Source organism: Microcaecilia unicolor, chromosome 4, assembly GCF_901765095.1.
Source record: "Microcaecilia unicolor chromosome 4, aMicUni1.1, whole genome shotgun sequence".
NCBI classification, from domain to species: Eukaryota; Metazoa; Chordata; class Amphibia; order Gymnophiona; family Siphonopidae; genus Microcaecilia; species Microcaecilia unicolor.
The window spans coordinates 232,081,795-232,102,347 of record NC_044034.1 but is presented as its reverse complement, the minus strand read 5'-3'; the positions used below and the strand labels follow the sequence as shown (position 1 = coordinate 232,102,347).

At 41.9% G+C, this 20,553-nt stretch overlaps 1 protein-coding gene across 1 annotated transcript in view; it reads left to right on the top strand.

Moving 5' to 3' along the window:
* Nucleotides 1–20,553, top strand: part of RP2 (RP2 activator of ARL3 GTPase) — a 58,934-nt gene that overhangs the window by 33,645 nt on the left and 4,736 nt on the right. The window contains exon 4 of the mRNA XM_030201309.1: nucleotides 10,348–10,433. Within this exon, the coding sequence (XP_030057169.1) occupies nucleotides 10,348–10,433 (86 nt within the window). The remainder of the gene's footprint in view (nucleotides 1–10,347; nucleotides 10,434–20,553) is intronic.

Here is a 20,553-nt window from a genome sequence, read left to right as displayed (position 1 = left end):
AAACTCACCACCTTATAAAACAGATGGAGCTGTTGACAGTTCATCCAGACAATTTTACCTCTCAGCCAGATTTTCCTGTTTCAATTCCCGGGGATCAGGATCAGCTGTCTCCTGTTATTCAGGAGTCTTCCGGCATTGTACATGTCATTAATGTGACAATGGGTGAACCTTCTCCAGACGGGGATCCCATTTGCCTCTGATTTGGCTCAGTGCCAGTGATGCTGATAGACATCACACACAAACTTCAGCATTGGATAGCAGCGTGGTGAGTTTGACATGCTCTACTTCACCTTCTGCTGCTTGCCGATATTGCCGACGTTCTAGACTCCGTAGTCATTGGCATCACCATTCATCTAGGTCCACATACACTCGATTCAAGTCCTCGGAGCAGGCATAGTCGTCGGCATCATCAATATCACCGATCTCGGGGCTCAGCAGACAAGTCTTCTAAATGTATGTTTTCCTCTAAATCAAATCTGTCTGTCAGATTTGTCGCTTCCTACTACTTTTTCAGCTCCTCCACAGCGACTAGATCAAATGCCAACAACTTCTCAGCCACAACAGCTGGATAACATAGCATCGGGATTTTTTTTCCCTCCTCAATCAGTTTTAACAACATCATGCAAAGGCTACAACATCAGCCTCTATACATAGCTCCTGCTGTTAATAATCAACCTATTGTTTTACCAGAGCAGCCTTTGCAGACTATTCATCCTGTGCAACAGCCTGCTCCTAGATCCAGAAAATGATCATACACAGGACGTCCAGTATTTGCTCAGAATCCACATCTCCCCTCTTGCAGCGTTTCTCAATCTCCAACATCGCAAACTTCTTTACCTGACAAATCTTTGCCTCATCACAAGAATTCCGAAGCTGCTCTTACAAAGACTGAACATCCTTCATAAGAAGATACAACCTACCATAAATTTCTCCTCAAGATCGCTCAGGCATTGCAGTTCCATCAATCTCTCAGCCAGCAGAGCAACAAGACAACAAACGTTCAGTTCTAAAATATCTGAAATTGGACAAGGAGTGAGTGGTGCTTCCTACCACTGATGAAATTCTTCTTGAGCAACATAAAAAACTTTGAACAACTCCATATTCTATTCACCCTACCCAATGTACCCTTGATAATAAATACAAGGTCCAAAATATTCTGGGACATGTACTACAACAGCTTCCTCACACATCGATAGTTGTAAAATCTGCCACGAGGAAACATAAAACAGGGAAAAAATTGACATCCCACCTGTTTTCAAAAGATCTTAAAATGAAAATGCCTGAGGTAAATGGGGGCAATGGAAGTTCAACCTGTAATGCCTGCATTTATTGTAGATACACTGTGTGTGTTGATAGGGTTGATTTTGGGAATCAACAGATATATTTATCATAAAAATTGCAGATTGCAACTCCATGAGAGTGATATATGTCATATACTGCCCCTGTAAAAAATGGTGTATAGGCCAAACCAGTAAATATTGAAATTGCCCATTATTATACTGTTGCCCAGTTTGCCCACTTTCCTAATTTCTGTAAAGATTTCTTCGTCTGACCGTTCTGGCAGACGGAAGTACAGCCCTACAAAATTACTCCTTCCATTCACACATGGAATTTCTATCCGCAATGATTCCATGCTGCTGTTTCATGTGATTAGGTAGCAACACCACTAATTGGAAGCAAAGCCAGTGTTGGGCAAGACTTCTAAGGTCTGTGCCCTGATTGTGGCTGAATAGTTGTGGATGGGCTGCAGTGGAGCTTTTCAGGGGCTTTAACAACTTCAGAAATTTAGAATAAGGACAGTACCGGGCACACTTCTGTGGCCCTTGTCCTGGAAATAGCAAGGATAAATTAATATCAAGTATCCATATGAAGTATCGCATCATAAACTCATTACATTTGGTGTCTTGTTGGGCAGACTGGATGGATCGTACAGGTCTTTATCTGCTGTCATCTACTGTGTAGAAGGTTTATTTTGTTTGACTCGGTTCCCTCTATAACATATAGCTCAATCCATTTCTCCAGTTATATAATTTGTACCCTGTTAACACAGTGTCCCATTGATTGCCCTCCTTCCATTAAGTCTCTGAGATGTACCTCATCTTTTTGTGCTTTATACTGTAACTCTCCCATCTTAATTTTTAGGCTTCTAGCATTTGTATACAGGCACTAAATTGTGTTTTTCCCTACAAGCTGTTTAGAAGTTGATGGGAATAATGTGCACCATTTACCCTTCTCGCTCCTTAAACACACCTGGCTTTCTTTCACCATTGTTGAAACCTCTCTATTGGGATTCTATAAATGTCCTGTTTCGATAGTATTTTTCAAGGATACTCCACACTGAACCATGCGCTCCTAGGCAACTGTCAGCTCCCCCCTCCCCCAACCATTGTAGGTTAAAAGTTGCTTTATCTCCTTTTTTAAAAGTTAGCACCAGCAGCCTGGTTCCATCCTGGTTAATGTGGAAACACACAAGTATGATTCTAACTTGCCTTCTGATAGGTATTCCTTTTTTTTTGTTTGTTTTTTTTAATGGCCATGCTGTGCTGCAGACTAAAGTAAAAACTTTAAACTGGGGATACTGAACCTTGGACCTAGCAGGGGATGCAACCTATAGCAACACAAACCTTTCCCAAGGAGGAAGGACAGATTTTGAATTGTGGCTGAGAGGGGCTTGGGGCAGCTCAGGAGGAGGGACTGAATTGGCAGAGACACATGTAACAGATGGCTCCATGCAGCTCAGAGCTGTGGGAGCTCTGACAGTAGAGATACGCCAGACCAGGGACCACAGATCCTCCCAAGACTGGTGGCAACCAGTGCTGTGGGGAATGGTAGGAAGGAGATTGAGCAAGGAGCATGGGGAAGATACGAGTTCCTTATCTAACTGGTAATGTACCGTTTGTGACACCATTCCCCCCCCCCCCTCCAAAGAGGCTCTGGCATAAGGCTGGAGGAAGGAGGATTTTCTGGGGGTTACTAAGGAGGCAGAGCTGGTATTGATAGCCGGGTGGAAGAATCAGAGAAAAGGCCAGTCCATGGGGGCAGGGCCAAGAAGTAATAATGTTACAAGAATGATTTATTTTGGGGAAAATAGCTCTAGAGCAACTCGCCACTGTTTATAATTTAAGAGCAGGTGCTGTATTTATAAGTTTTAGGATATTAATTTCTCCACCAATCACCAAAGGTGATAATTGCAATAAATTAAATAAATTAAGTATATATAAAAGATACCATATACTCAGAACACAAGGAGACCGTATTTTTAGCTTCAAAAAGGTTGATTTAATATACAATTGCACACGAGAGGTAGGTTTTAAAAGATCTTTACAGGTAATCTGTGCTTAAGTAAGGCAAGGTAGCAGGTCTAGATCAAACGTTATGTTACTTACAAGTCCTTGTTACACAGTATGAACAGCATTAGGTAAGCACATGTTTGCAGGACAGGAACAGGGCTTCTGCAGTAAGTGGATCATCTGAGTTGCTTGCGGCTGAAGAGAGTCTGAGTTGCTTGCAGTTGAAGAGAATCTGACTCTTGGGAAACAACTTGTCCTTTTATATCTTGCAAGCTGCAGGAGGATATGCCATGTGGATCTTTGTCCTGGTTTCCACACGACCCTTGGGCATTTGCAAAGCATTGTGGTATCTTGGTCTCATGTCTGCACACGACCCCTGAGTTGGTCTCATGTCTTATGACATCACGAGACTTGCTGTCTGGATTTTGCTGGCAAATGGTCTTTTGATGTCCTGCTCAGTCTCTGGGGCAGATACACATTACAAGTCCTTCCTTTCTGCACATGTCTGAAAGCTGATGGGAGGGGCAGGTATACCTTTGACAAGCAAATGTCCTGTTTATGCTTTTCCTCCGAGTTCTTTGTTTTCAATGGGGTATTCAGGTGCCCACCTTAGTCAATCTTTTGTTAGGTGGGAGGGCAGAGGAAGCTCTTTTGTGTTTAAGTGTTTGTAATTAACTATCCCTGCTATCAGAAGTTCCCGGAAAAAGGGATGGGGAGAGAGGGGCTTGAAATGAAACTATTCTCTCTGCTGCAGTGTCAAATATATATTTTTGAAAGCTGCACAAATATATTGGTGTATTTATATGTACACATTTAATTCTGATGATTGGCTTATACCATAACAATAAAAGGCATTGCATGGAGAAAATTCTGGTCTTTGGTAGCCCACCCCCACTGAGACCTGTAGCAAGGCATACGTTTGCAGTGTGTGGTGATTGGAAACCTCTGCTACACAGCAGCAAGTGCCTGCAGGGAGTACCCAAACTGGAAGGTCAATACACCTCAGAAGAAGTGGGAGCAGTCGTGCCTCACTTCTGGCAGATATTTCTGTGCACATGTGAATGAACCCTGTTCTGGGATGGGACAGAGAGTACTTAAAGAGATTATGTGGAGATGATTGTGGACTGAGAGTTTAATCAAGAGGAGATTAAGACGTATCTGGTTTGCAAACAGATTTAAGATAGAATTGAACTGTGAGTTTGAATGCTACAATATCATGTGGAGACCAATGTGTAGTCCCGTCCCTTGCCCCTGGGGAGGGGAAAAACACTTCAGCCCTAGTGGCTGGAATAAGAGAGACAATCACACTTAGATTTGGCACAACCAGTAAAAATCTTTATTGGTATTTCACTAAGCCAGTACAGAATTGTTCTCTCTGGAGCAGGTTGTCACACAGAAAAGCCAGACGCAAAGACTGAATAACAAAATCTGCTCAGCACAACTTTCTCAGTTTTCATATATATACTGTTGTAAGTTTTATTTCTCCTAAATCATGTGATTTCTCCTAAACTAACCTACAGTTCATAAATTTATTTTATTTATTTATTTGCATTTGTATCCCACATTTTCCCACCTATTTGCGGGCTCAGTGTGACTTACAATACTTTGAGAATGATGGAAGTACAATTGGTTACAGTACGATTATGGATTACATTGTGATGAGTTATAGAAACAGAGTAAATACAGGATATCATTTGGGAATAGAACATCAGAAGATAACAATGGTGAGTCGAGAGGGGGACAAATAATATCGAGGTAACATCAAGGTTTAACATTCTTATTTTTGGGTAGGGTTTTAAGGGTGGTGAGGATACGGGAGAAGAGACTTCAGGATGGAGTGTTTTGGATTTTCCTGTTTCCTTCCATTACATATATATGGTAATATTCAGTTATTTTTTTTATATGTATACAAAAATGGCAATTTCCTCTATTCTTGGATATAACAAAAGAGAGGAACAAAGTACAAACAAAAAAACAGCACCACGGGCCTTTAAAAATGGAACACAGTTCTTTAATGAATGAGCCTTGGCAAAAAGACCCGACACGGGCTGTGTTTCGGTGACTAGCACCTGCGTCAGGGGTCACAGTGAGGAAGTGGAAAACTTTGGGAATAACTCGAATATATTCCTCTACAATATATTATTCCTTACCCCACATCTCATATAGTAAAAGCTACAAAGCAACAAGGCACTTTCACTGCCATATGTGAGCCGCATATCCTCATTTCCTCCTAAGTGTCACCTTGACATGTAACATGTACTGATCAAGCACTCTGGTTACATGCAGCTGCAGGAAGAAACTAAAATTATGCTGATGACAACAAAACTAGGAACTCTGAAGGCTAGCAGGGCCATTTTACAGGCCTAGTATAGGAAGGAATTTATTTATTTATTTATTTATTACATTTGTATCCCACATTTCCCCACCTATTTGCAGGCTCAATGTGGCTTACATAGTACTGCAGAGGCGATCGCCAGTACCGGTTATAACAAATATAAAGTGAGGTTGTGATAAAGTAAAGTTCATGTATGATAGACACATTGGGGAATCGTAAGAAGAAGAGTTAAGTTATGTCTAGTATGAGCTTTGGTTTTGTTGTGTTGTTGGGTTAAGGCATTTAAGTTGTATAGTTAGGATATGCCTTTTTGAACAAGTTAGTTTTTAGTAATTTCCGGAATTTCAGGTGGTTATATGTTTTCACGGCTTTTGGTAATGTGTTCCATAGCTGTGTGCTTATATAGGAGAAGCTGGGTGCAAAGGTTGATTTGTATTTGAGTCCTTTGTAGCTTGGGTGATGGAGATTTAGGTATGTTCATGTTGATCTTGATGTGTTTCTGGTTGGTAGGTCTATGAGGTCTATCATGTATCCCGGGGCTTCTCCGTAGATGATTTTGAACGCAATGCGTTCTTTGATTGGGAGCCAGTGTAGTTTTTCTCGTAGGGGTTTGGCGCTTTTGAATTTTGTTTTTCCAAATATAAGTCTGGCTACTGTGTTTTGAGCAGTTTGGAGTTTCTTTATGATTTGTTCTTTGCATCCTGCATAGATACCGTTACAGTAGTCTAGATGGCTTAGTACCATAGATTGTACCAAGTTGCGAAATATTTCTCTCGGGGAAAAAAGGTTTTACTCGTTTGAGCTTCCACATTGAGTGGAACATTTTCTTCGTTGTAGTTTTCACTTGGCTTTCTAGTGTGAGGTTGCGGTCGATTATGACTCCGAGAATTTTCAGGCTGTCTGAGATAGGGAGGGTGTAGTCTGAGGTGGTTATGTTGGTGGGTTTGTTCGTGTTATATTGGGATGAGACTGTGTGTTTTTGCTGCGTTAAGTTTTAGTTGAAATGAATTTGCCCATGAGTTCATGATGTTGACTGAGATTGATTTCTTTGGTGATTTCTGTAAGGTCATGTTTGTATGGGATGTAAATTGTAACGTCGTCTGTGTATATGAAAGGGTTGAGGCCTTGATTGGATAAGGACTTGGCTAGTGGGGTCATCATTAGGTTGAAAAGGAGTGGTGATAGTGGTGATTCTTCAGGTACTCCACAGTCTGCTTTCCATGGTGGTGATATGTTTGAATTTGATTTCACTTGATATGTTCTATTGGTTAGGAAACCTTTGATCCAGCTAAGTACATTTCCACCAATCACGAAATATTCTAGTAAGCTTAGTAGTATGTTGTGATTTACCATGTCGAATGCACTAGACATGTCGAATTGTAGGAGAAGTATGCTTTTGCCTGATGCAATCTCTTGTTTGAATTTGGCTAAGAGAGTAATTAGAACTGTTTTAGTGCTGTGGTTGGAGCGGAATCCTGATTGTGATTCGTGGAGTATTGTGAATCTGTTTATGTAGTCAGTTAGTTGTTTAGTACTAGTGGGATTGATGCTACTTGGCGGTAGTTGGTGATATCATTTTTTTTTTCTTGGTATTTTTTTGGTATTGGGGTGAGTAGGATGTTGCCGTTTTCCTTAGGGAAGAGAACATGTTGAAGCGTGTAGTTTAAGTGGGATGTGAGGTCTGTTGTAAAGCGGTGGGGAGCGGATTTTAATAGGTGACTAGGGCAGATGTCCAATTTACAATGAGTCTTGGAGAACTTATTAATTGCTTGGTTGACTGTTTCAGTGGTGAGTAGAAGGAAGCTTGTCCAGAATCTGTCTGCTGGATATTCGCCGTGGACTGGGTCCATACAGTCGATGAAATTTCCGATGTCGGTGCTGTTGTGAGGTAACATGTTGCGTAGGTTTACAATTTTTTCTTTGAAGTATTTGGCAAGTTTATCTGCAGGTGGGATATCTGTGTTGGTTGTGGTGACCACAGTGGTGTCTAGTAGTTTGCCTACTAGTTGGTATAATTTTTTCGTGCCTTTGTAGTCGGGCCCTATTTTGGTTCTGTAGTATTGCCTTTTGGCTTGTCTAATTGCATATTTGAATTTTCTTTGATTGCGTTTCCATGCAGTGAGTGTTTGTGCATCTTTCATTTTTTTCCATGCTCGTTCGAGTCTCCTGGATTGTGTTTTCAACTTTTTTAGTTCTTAGTTGTACCATGGTATCGCGTTGTGCCTACGTGAGGTTTGTGTTTGTAAGGGTGCTATTTTATCTAATATGTTTTTACATCTTTTATCCCAGGCCGTGAGATAGTGTGTGGAGTCCGTTTGTGCAGTCCATTCATTATTGTTTATTTGTTGCCAGAATGTTTCCGAGGCTATTTGGCCTCTTGTGCTGTAGGTTGTGTGTTCTTGTATACAATATGAGCCCTTTTTCCACCAGAGTAGGGATAGGTTTCGTTTGTAGTGATCTGACCATGGTATGTTTGTCCAGTTGAAGTCTGATAATATTAGGTTCTGGTCTGTGGCCAGTTTGTGTGACATGAGGTCCAGTGTATGTCCTTTGACATGGGTTGCTTGAGTGTGTGGCCATTTAAGGTCCCATAGATGGAGGAATTCCTTGCATTCGCGTGCATTGGTGGAGTTTGGGTCTTCTAGGTGAAGATTGATGTCTCCCAGTACTAGTATGTTGGGGCTGGTTACGCAGGTGTTTGTTATGAAGTCCATGAAGTGTGATTGGCAGTCGTTCCAGTTGCCTGGTGGTCTATAAAACGGGACACAGTTTAGGTGATCAAGAAGGGTTGTGTGGTGGATTCTAATTGAGGCGATTTCAAGTTGGGGTGTTATGGACTCGACGGTGGTTACCGTGGTGAAGTGTGATCAATGGATTAGTGCTAGGCCTCCGCCTCTTTTCCGTTCGGGTCCAGTGAGTGATTTTGTATCCCGGGGGGCATAGGTCTAGGATTATAGGGTCCTTTTGATCATGGATCCAGGTTTAATTAATGAAAATCAGGTCGAAGTTTTCTGATATGATCCAGTCTGTTATTAATTCTACTTTATTTACTACGGATCTGGCATTGAGGTACCCCACTTAATTTTTAGGTACGGGTCGTCTGTGATTGGTGTTAAGTGGATTTTTGTCATTTGACGTTTCTTTGTTGGTGTAGGTTTGTTGTGACCGTTCTTTCCCTTGTGTTGAGGTTGTCTGCATGTTGATGTTCTTCCTTTGTTATGGTGGTTGTCAGTTTGGTATGGTGTTGCGTGTCTGGTTAGTCTTTGTGGTTCTGTAGTATGGGTATGATGTTGTTTTCAGTGAGTGGGGTGGTTAGTGTTAGATGGATCAAGGATAGGGAGTAGATTGTTAGTAGCAGTTTGCTGGTATTCATTGTGGTATCAGTTAGTTTAGGGCTGTTGGTGAACCATGTTAGATGGGGTTTGGTCTTCTGTAGTGAGCCCTGGGGCATGGATATTCGGGCCCTCTCCTCTCAAGTGTCTAACATGCCAATCCAACACGATGGACGGCGATGGGACGGTGTGAAACTAGATCTATGGGATCCCTTGGATCTTCCGGAGCTGTTGAGTGCTACCTTGGTACTGGAACGGCTCTTTGTTTTGACGGTCACTGCTGCAGGAGCGCTTTTTGTTTTGTTTGTCTGCGCTGGTTTATGCAGTGATCCGTAGTCATAATCCTGTGTTTTGGCTCTCTAGTCCTCTATTTTCAGGTTCATTGGGCCCTGTGTCGTGCATTAACGAGGAGGAATGATAGCCTGAATGGAGGTGAGCTTGTCTAGTCCACTTTAGGACTTTTGGTTAATCTCTGTTTCCACTCCTCCGCTCAGCCATCATTGACATACACTTAGGTCACTGTCAAGGAGGTTTAATAGACTGGAGTGTGAGTGAGACTGTCTAGCACGTTTATGTACTATGTTTTTCAAGTTAGTGTTAGTAAAGCAAGTTGAAGCCTTAACACTGAGATTGCTGACTAATCTTTTGAGTGAAAGTGCCCAGAGAAAGAGTACTTTCAGCTTAGTGGATTTATTCCGGCCCTGGCCTGTAACCAGCTCGAGGTATCCATCCAGTGGAAGCCATGTGTGTGGGAGAAGTATTCCGTTTGTGTGATCCTGGTCCAAGCGAGGTGATCGAGACCCCTGATGGAGCTGAGCCGGAGGTGTGCCCAGGGTTACACCTGTAAGAGATACTCGCTGTTCTTTAAATTGTTTTAGTGCATTATTGGTATTTGCTATAAACCCGTAATTAAATAAGTTTAAAAAAAAACTTAAATATTTGCCAGCCAGCCATATTTGTTCACAGCCACACTTGGTTTGGGGTTTTTCCTGAGGGAAAGGGAAGGAAATCACACATATTAACACTTTTTATCCCCAGGTAAGGGTGTCAGGCACCAAGCATTCAGGGACTGATGAAGTCCTTGAGTAGGGAGCTATAGTAAAAGCAGGGTGCAGGAAATATGATAGGAAAGAGTGAACTACTGTCAGTAAAATCAAAAGCAGACCTCATTTTACTCAGCAAAGAAAAATTAAAATAACAGTACTGATATTCTTAATAGTTACCTAAATGTGTACACAAACTTATTTCTGATACAGTTTTAGAAAGAGGCAGCAACCAAGTGTAAAATAATTGTAATAGCTATTTGGTAGTTTTTGTTAAGTCTTTCACATTAACTTAAAAAATGCTCACATTATTTTTAAATAGTGATGTGATGATGATACTCTTCTAGGTCCTGTTGTTGCATTGGAATTTAATGGAGATGGTGCAGTAGAAGAATGTAATGCTGTTGTAAATGCAGTCTTCAGTGGAACTAAGGTAAGATGTTACCTATACTGAATTTGAAGGAGACGCCTATCTCAGGTCAGGGAACTCATTTTCTGAGATTACATTGCCAAAACCAGGCCAATCCTAATTTTTTATGCAACTTTCTGCCAGTGTTCTTTACTCCTAGGACAGGAGTAGTGCAGTCCTTCTACTTATAGATGCCCCTGGAAGATGAAGTACAGCCATCAGTGCAGTTTTGAATTCTTCTTTCCGTGGTCTAACAGGGAGAGGACAGAAATGGCTAACTAGAGCCCAGATGTCACAGTCCTAGGTCTGCAGGAGAAGAGTCATACCTGGCACAGCTTGATGGTTGTTGGTGAGAGAGAGGCAAAAAAGAGAAAAAGGAGAGAGGCTGATAAAGAGACTGTGAAAGAAAAAAAAAGGATAGGGTAGAAAAGGCAGAAAGCTGGGGTACAAGAATGTGGTGGGATGTGGAAAGAGAGAATATGATTGTGAAGGGGCAGAAAGAATGATAAGGAAGTATAGAGAGGGAGAGGGATGAAAGAAAAGAGAGAAGAAAATAAATTGTGGAGGGAGGATGAAGAGAAAGAGGGAGCATCATTATTTCAAATCCATAAACTAACACATCAGTGAAGGCTATTCATGGGCATAAGCCCTTGCACATTTGATACTGGCACCAACACAGCCTTTACTAATGTCTTTCCTAGATGAGTGGTTTCGGGTTATGTTGTAGGAGGAGCTGAAGCGTGTCCTGGCTGAACTCAGAGCTGAGGCATTGAGGACGTTAGTGTTGACTTCGGTATCACTACTGCCCATCCTGGAGACCCATGCCCTGGCTATTGGTGGAGCATATTCGCTGGTGGCCCACTGGACATCGGAGCTGGTGTTGACTGAGATGGTGTTTTTCTCCAGTCCAGGAGCCCTGGAGAAGACCTGTTCCTTGGCACTTTCTCCCAGAGTCTGGATGCTAGTGCAGTGGCCCAAGGCAGGCGCAGACTGACTATTTCACCAAATCTGATTTGAACCACTTATGGGAATTTGAGCTGGAGCCAGAGGACCTCTCGGAGGAGGAATCCCATAATCTCCCTTCATATCCTACTTCAGTTCATGAAAGGAGAAAGTCTCCCCTGGAGGAGCACTCCTTCACCAACTTAAGGGAAATGGCTCAGTCTATCCTTTTTCAGTTACAAGTTGAGAGTGAGCCCATGACTTAGATGTTGGACATCCTCCCACTATAAATAATGCCCCTCCAAAGGAAGCTGTGACATTGCCCATGCACAGCATCCTTCAAGTTGTACAGATAAGGTACCAGGAAACACCCCTCTCTGTTTAGCCCATTCACAGAAGGCCAACTCTATGTATAGAGTCCAGAAGACTGTCAGGTTTGAGAAGCAGCAGCTTCCTCATTCCACCCTCAAAAAGGCAAGGAGTTCCAAGTCTCATACCTCAGCACCCCTGGGTAGGATTACTCAGACTTTGAAATCTTTTGGTAGGAAAGTCTACCAGGGCGCTATGCTCATTTCCAGTATACAGTCCTTCCAGCTGTACATAAGCATGCACTTGCAGAACCTTGTGCACACTGTGGCAGAATTTGTGGAATTCTGACTCTGGAGCAGGCCACCAAGCTCCGCCAGCTAGTAGTCAAGCAGAAGCAGTGCCGAAAGCACATGGCCCGGGCAACCTATTATTCTTTCAATGTGGCATTCGGGGTCTCTGTGGAGCAAAAAAAAAAAGCTTGTAGGCCTCAAGAATGGGTCTAGAGAACAACCTTTATTCAAACGCCTGACCAAGGCCGTGTTTTGGCAAATGCCTGCTTCAGAGGTCATTTGTGGTTATTGCTCAATAGATTTCAATGGGTTAGAATCCAACATATGTCCAATTGAAAGACAATTAGATTCTATTCAGAAACAGTATGTAAATAGCATTCAGCATGTTGAACAGCCATGTTCACAGCTCGGTCACATTCAAGGTTGTTCTCTAGACCCGTTCTTGAGGCCTATGTGCTTTTTCTTTTGCTCCACAGATCTTGCATCATTGAGTCCCTATGCTTTGCTTGGTGCACCCAGGATCTCTGCCCTGGGTATTAGTATGCGCAGACTCGCCCGGCTGCATGTTTAAGACCTTGAACCAGCACTTCAGGAGAAACTGGCCAATGTCCTGTGCTATGGTGTCAAGGTGGAGGAGGTCAGACTGATGCCATCAAGTTGCTGTCTTTTGTGGCCTCCATATCTCTGAGGGTTGTAGTCAGAGGAGACACTACTACCCTCAAAGGCATAAATTCACTCCTGCTTGCCATTCTCAACCCCCTCAGGGCTGTCGCTCCTGCCTGAGGAAGCAACAAGCCCAGAAGTCCCAACCAGCTCCTGAGTCTAACCAAAGATCGAGCTTTTGACTGGCTTCAAGAGAATTTACTTGCTGTAAAAATGGCTATACTGGATGGCCTACCAGTAGGACAGAGGCTGAATGTTTTCCAAGAAAGGTGGCCCCTTGTATCTTCAGACCAGTGGGTTCTCAGAATAGTCCAGGCAGGTTACATCCTTTATTGGCAGAAACTTCCTCCAAATTGCCCACCTAGAGCATCAAGATTAAACTCTCAGCACCAGGAATTACTTACAGAGGAACTCTCTTCCCTTCTAAAAGGCTATGCACTCAAACCCGTTCTTCCAGGGGGAAGAAAGACAAGGGATTTTTAAAAAATTTAACAAGAGGCCTTTATTGAAGTTTGCAAATATTTACAAAATCGGTATAGCTCAAAACTCCATACTGACATGCCAAATATTATATAAATAACATTCAACCCAAGGTAACCTCCCTTTTTCCCCACTCTATGAAAGGAAAAAAAAAAGGAAAAAAAGAAAGGAGAAAGAGGATAACATCCCATTGTCTATAAACATCAATCATTAAAAATGTAGAGCAGGCCCCACTCACTCAAGAAAACTCAAGTTTTTCGCAGTGCCCAACAGTGTACCTAGTGGCAGTTAATTTCTCCATCCTATAAACGTAATGAAACTTGACTCTCCACTTGTACAGAGAGGGCACCTCAAACTCTTTCCAAGCCTCCGCAAGTGTCAATTTAGCTGCCTTCAGCAAATGTCTAATCAGGGCAGTCTGTGGTTTGTGAAGAGCTGAGGAAGAAATTACCAGGATCCCAAGGAATTTGCAGTCCAGAAGTCCACAAAATCTGTGATCAAATGTTCTTCCAAAAAGCTCTTGACTTGTGACAGTCCCACCAAATGTTCCCTAAAGTACCTATGGGTCCACACCCCACCATCAAGCCGAGTTAGGCTGAGGGTACCTTCAACTAAGTCGATCCGAGGTCAGGTACCAACGATCCATAATTTTAACATTGTTTTCTAGAATCTATCGCTATTTTAGCCAGTGATATCGCTATAGATTCCCAATCAGCAGAAGTAAATTCAACACCAAGTTCTCGTTCCCATTTATGCCTATGACCCAATTCATGAGGGAGCAAATCCCTAAGGTGACCATAGATTGTTTAGTAAATGGAAAATCTTCACATACGCCCTTTAAAAAGGTATAGTCACCAGTTAAATGCTTTTTAATATTCTTTGAGGACAGAAAGAGGGCTAACTGTATGTAAACATAATGTTTGTTTAAAACTTTATATACTGCTTACCTTTTCAAGACCTAAGCGGTTTACAATATCTATGTACATAATTATAACAAAAATTGAAAAGAACTCCATAAAATAAAAAGGAAGGCTTACAATACTCACATTAGAGTTATAGTACACCCAACTATCAATTATCACATATCTAGAACTTACATAAAATATTAATGTATCCTCATCAAATAACTGATCGCATCTAACTAGACCTCGCTGCCACCTGATTCTATAACCCGACGGCACCAATCTATAAGGGAACAAAGGAGTGTAACAAATGGGGGTATAACGGGACAACTGGAAGGCCAGTTTAGTACCCTTAGCATCCAAGATCTTAAAGGTTTGTATAATAGTAGGAGACACCCCTCATGAATCTGTTGATGGCACTTGGGAAGCCATATTAAAAAGCTTAAGGGTATTGGGCCCATTTGATATTGCTCTATACTAATCCACAGTTTATAAGAGTGGTTTTGGAACCATTCCACTGCCACTCTAACCTGAGCTGCATAGTAGTAAAACTAAAGACTAGAGATCCCCAATCCTCCAGTTTTAGTCTGTAAAAAGGACTCACCAAATAAACCTAAAGATACTATCTTGGAGCAATTTCATAGCCCACTTTGGTATCGCCACTGGTAAAACTTACTAGATAAGACATTCATCTTTATCATAGAGATCCTACTAAGACAGGTAAGGGAAAGGCCCTTTTAACACCCCAGATCTGCTCAAATAGCAAAAAAATAGTTTGGGGTACTTAGCCTCATATAATTGAGTATATTTTGGCTGCAACCAGACTCCCAAGTATTTCAATCCCTTCATTACCCAGTGAAAATGGAAAGACAACTGCACTGCTTGTAGTGTAGGTTTATCTAAGTTAATATTGAATGTTTCCATCTTCCCCATATTTACCTTAAAACCAGATACTTTTCAGTACTCGCTTAATTCTGACAACAGATTGGGTAAGGTGGTAACAGGAGATGTCAAGGACACTATCCCCCATTCTCACCCTCTTGATATATTGAATGGAGCGAATGGCCAAAGGCAAGGGGCTCCATCACCAGAGCAAAAAATAGCGAGGACAGTGGGCAACCCTGTCTTGTGCCTCTGGAAAGAGAGAACATTGAAAAAGTCCTCCCCCCCCCCCCCCCCCCCCCACCGTTGACAGTAACACAGGCTCTAGGGCTGTAGTACAGTCCCTGCAGCCAATCCCTGCTTTGAGTAACACAGCATCTAGAAACTTCTAGTGTACCCTGTTGAAGGCCTTCTCAGCAACAGTCCCCAACAAGAAGGCTTGCTGAGTCGGCAGGATAAGTAATTCAAATTGATCATTCTGCAAATATTATCCTCAGCCTGCCACTTTAGCACAAAACCCATTTGTTCTGGGTGGACTAGAATGGGCAACATATTGCCAAGTCTCATTGCCAGAACTTTGCCTGCATTAAGGACAAATATTGGACGGTAGGAGTGACAATACGATTTGTCTTTCCTTTTCTTTGGTATGACAGAAATCCAAGCATCTAGCATCGTAGGAGGAATGGGGTGCCGTTTGTTAACAGAGAAGATAGTTCAGGAGCAAAAGCTGTATAGTATTCAACTGGGAGGCCATCCAGACCCAGTGACTTCCCAGAAGCCAAAGCCCTAATGGCACTGACCACCTCCTTGGGTGCTACTATCGCCTCCAGGTAGGCCTTCTGTGCTGGAGTAGGCAGATCTAATGTTTCTAGATCAGTGTCTGTAATAGTAGCATCCTGAGAATACAGCTCCTCCAAAAATCCCTGAAGCGAGCTCTAATCAGGAAGGATTTATATAAAAGCTGACCATATCGGTCTTTAATTTTCCCCACTACCCCTTTCCATACAGGCTTTACGCAGTTCATACGCCAAGAACTGGCTTTTCCTATGTATTCATAATGGGGGGGGGGGGGGGGGGGGTTAAAACCTTATCCATTGCAAATTGCAAGTCCTCCTGGAATAGACTCTCCAAAGAAAGTCAGGCAGTCCAAAGTGCACTCAAAATTTGCATGGACCCTGTTTCTTTATGCTGAGTCTCCATTTAAGAGATCTGGGTTAGATAACATTGCCTGAGAGCTTCTTTTTTTTTTTTTTTATATATCCTAGCAGTATGCTTCAGGAAAAACCCTCTCGAGACCACTTTAAGACATCCCATACTATGTAGAGAGGTGGCCCCGAATTCAGATTGTACTCCAAATACTCTCCTGGGAAGAGCTTCTATGCCCGCACCACTAACAAGCTAGTGTTTAGGGTCCAAAATTGCTCAATAGGCTCATCACAAATAGCCAAGATTCCCACCCAACAAAGTGCATGGTCATAGTATGTTATATTCCAAATACCAGCCCCCCCCCCCCCACTCCCCCAGTCAGTCCTCTAAGGGATGTATCCAAGAAAAAGTAGTCAATACAGCAATATTGTGAGTGAGGGAAAGAGAAAAAGTGTAATCCCATTATGACCCTTTTTTTTTCTCTTCACGAATTATATAAACTTAAATCTATTGTTAGTGCTTTCAAGACATTTATTTACACTGTCACCTGAGGAATGACTGCCTGAAGAGTCTGTTATTGGGTTAAGGCAGGTATTGCAATATCTCCCTAGTTGTTTGTTTATTTATATTTATTTAATTTACTATCAATACTAACTGGATAATGCAGCTGATACCAAATTGAACTCACAAACAACTTGTGTGAAAAGAAAGGGAAAAGCCTCAGAGGTCCACAAACAACTTATCCATTGAACATTATTAATTTTTTTTTTTTTTGGGGGGGGGGGGGGGGGGGGGGCGGGGTTGCCAGGTTTTGAAGCCTGGATTGGCTGCTGTCGGAGACAGGATATTGGGCTTGATGGACCCTTGGTCTTTCCCAGTATGGCGGTACTTATGTACTAAAGCGAAAAGCTTCAGAGGTCCGTGGTAATACAGCACTCTAGCGGACCGGTCTGTGGAACGCTCCTTTAGTGCTCAGTTAAAGCTCTCCGGGGCCATCCACACTAGACTTCAACCTTTCACTGGCAAAAACCCTTTCATCAATATTTACCAATTATACATCAGTTATTCAACCAAAAAATATGTTTATATTTCTTTTATATATAAAATCTCATATGACATGTAGCGCGCTTATCTGCACCAACGGGGCCTGTTTCACCCTCAGGCTTCATCAGGGATATAATGCTGCAAATCAAAAACAAACAGTAAAACACCACAAAACAAATATACTTGTCCACTGTTTGGTATTCAACATGGCTCTCTCCGCATAAACTTTCTTATGGTCTGATTTTGTGGTGTATGCCTTTCAATGCCCTTGTGGGAAATTATACATAGGCAGTACCACAAGAAAGTTAAGTATCAGATTGAGTGAGCACTAGAGAGTTGCACGGGGACAGAAATCTTACCCGTCCCCACCCGCCCCCGCAAGAATTTAACCCATCCCCACCCATCACTGTAAGAATTTAATGGTACATAATAGAAAATTCCAGTCAGCTCCCTCAGTCTCTCTCTGGATTTGAGCCACAGCACTGTAGGCAAGGAAGGAATGGAAGTTGAAACTTGGAACACTCTGATGTGTACATGTAAGATTTGTCTCTGATTTACTGGCATTGTGTGCTGAGAGGTCACCACATGCAAGCGTGAGTAGGTCAGGTGACATCCAATGCTCATGCCTGTGTCAGAGCTGAGGTCTGCTCATCAGCCCGGTAGCAAAGAGGATTAATTGTAACATAGTAAGTGACAGCAAATAAAGACCTGAATGGTCCATCCAGTCTACCCAATAGTCACACTCATTATCAATTCATGATTAAATCAACGAATGTGATATTATATACTTGATTATGGTCTTTCTTTTGCGTTTCTGGAACATAGACCATAGAAGTCTATCTGGCCCTATCCTTATGTTCCAACTGTTGGAGTTGTCGTTGAAGCCCACTCCAGTCTATGCGTCTTCTCATTTGTGGGACACAGATCATAAAAATCTGTCTAGAACTGTCCTTATGTTCCAGCCACTGAAGTTCCTGTCTAAGCCCTTTCCAGCCCATCCTAAACCAGAATTCCATATATTAGACACAGACCATACAAGTCTGCCCGGTATTGGCCCTAGTTAATCACAGCCAGAGTCGCCATCTAAGCATTACTTCACACATCCACATACATGCCATTTAAGGTTAGGTTTTTTTATAACTTCCATTTTCTAATTAGAGATCCTCTGTGTTCATCCTATGCCTTTTTGAATTCCATCATCATTTGTGTCTCTACCACCTCCTTAATGGAAGACTTTCCACATTTGTGCTGTTAAAGCGAGGAGGAGGAGGAGACAGCACTCAAAGAACTTGGTACTCGGTAGATGAGAGGCTGGTGCAGGTGTAGCTTACACTTCCACGGGAACCCCGCAGAACTGCTTCCATCCCCGCGGGAACCCCGCAGAACTGCTTCCATCCCCGCGGGAACCCCACAGGAACTGCTTCCGTCCCCGTGGGAATCCCGCAAACCCCATTCCCTTGCAGCTCTCTAGTGAGCACTGCTACTGTATGTTGAATCAGAGAATGACAACTCCATTGGTGTGATGCATTCTACACAATTAAAATATATATTTGTTGTGATACTAGGATATTAGGTAGTTTTAATGTAGTCGTCAGTATGAGCAGATTGGATTGGCCAGAAGTAGGATGTTATGTTGTTACTGATTGGTTATAGAGCATATATATATATACAGCTTCATTGTTGATGCATGGCAGTTAGCCCAGAAAGAAAATGGCGGACATCAGTTAAAGGTTTGTTCAGAGAAAGCCATGTTGGATTCCAAACAGTGGACAAGTAAAAGTGTATTTGTTTTGTGATGTTTTACAGTTTGTTTTTGATTTGCAGCACTTTATCCTGATGAAGCCTGAGGGTGAAATGGGCCCTGTTGGTTACAGATAAGTGCGCTACATGTCATATGAGATTTTATATATATATAAATATATTTTTTAGTTGAATAAATGATGTATAATTGGTAAAAATTGATGAAAGGGTTTTTGCCAATGATAGATTGAGGTCTAGTGTGGAAGGCCCCAAGAGAGCTTTAACTGAGCACTAAAGGAGCATTCCGGTATTACCACGTACCTCTGAGGCTTTTCCCTTTTCACACAAGTTGTTTGTGAGTTCAGTTTGGTATCAGCTGTATTATCCATTTAGGGTTGGCAGTTTTGTGACCATAAGTGTGGATTGAGGTTCAATTTAGTTGAAAAGTATTTAATTTACTATACCACATGTGCCATACACAATGGATCTAAGTGGTGTACAATTGTAATTTAAAATAAAACAAAATATAAAAAAGGAAAAGAACTCCAGAAGCATACATTCAAAAGAGAAAATCAAACACACAACCAACAAACAAACAAAGACATAGGCAACATTTTAATATAGTAGGTTTCTAGGTGACAGGTCACAAAAGCGTGTGGACTCTTCTAAGATTGAAAAGTAATTTATCAGGCCTGCTGGCAAAAAAAATGTTTTCAAAAGGGATTTACATTTAGAAAGGGCCAGTTCTCCATGGATGGGTGGTAGAAGGTCATTCCAAAATTTTTGGGCCAAATATGAAAAAGCAGATTGGCGTGTAGCTTCATGCAAACATTGCTTAAGACCAGGTAGGACAAGTCTTTTTGCATCTAAAGTCTGCAGATTGCAGGCAAGAGATGAAAGGTAAGAAGGAATCCCTGTGTTATAGGCTTTGTGAGCAAGAGTAAGTATCTTAAAAGAAATCTGATATTTGATGGGTAGCCAATGAAATCGAATCAGAAGAGGAGTGATCCAATTAAACGTGATGCACAGTTTTGTAGAGTTTGTAATCTTTTAATCTGAGAAAGTGGAAGACCCGCATACCCAGAATTACAATAATCCAGTGTAGTAATGAGAAAAGCATAAGGATCAGTACGAAGGACATTGAAATTCAAAATTGTACGAAAAGGTCTGAGAAATCTTAATGTTGCAGAACCAGATTTAACTACCTCAGAAATTTCTTTTGTAAATATTAGCTGGGAGTCGGACCAAACACCCAGGTATCGAAAGGTAGTAACTGGGGGAATTAGTAAATCAAAAAGAAGTGGGACATAGGAAGGATGGGAGAGGGAACCCATCACCCAACAAACAGTGGTCTTTTTGGATTTAACTTAAGCTTATGCAAAATGAGCCAGGAGGAGAGTGCACGGAGACAATCTTGCAACCGGTTGCAAATTGATGTGTATTGGTGAAACTGGATAAATAAATATGTCGTTTGCATAGCTATAAAATTTGATATTGAATGAGTGTTGCTAGAGGACTGAGAAAAGATTGAACAGTAAAGGAGACAAGACAGAATCCTGGGGAACCCCCGAAGAAAGAGGGTAAGAGGATGAAGGGAAACTGAAAATGTACGATTAGTAATGAATGAAGAAAACCACTTGTGACCTACACCAGTGATCCTGAGAGCAGATAAGTATGAAACAAGTAATGAATGATCCATCAAATCAAATGCTGCCAAGAGATCTAGAGAAACAATAAGTACATTGT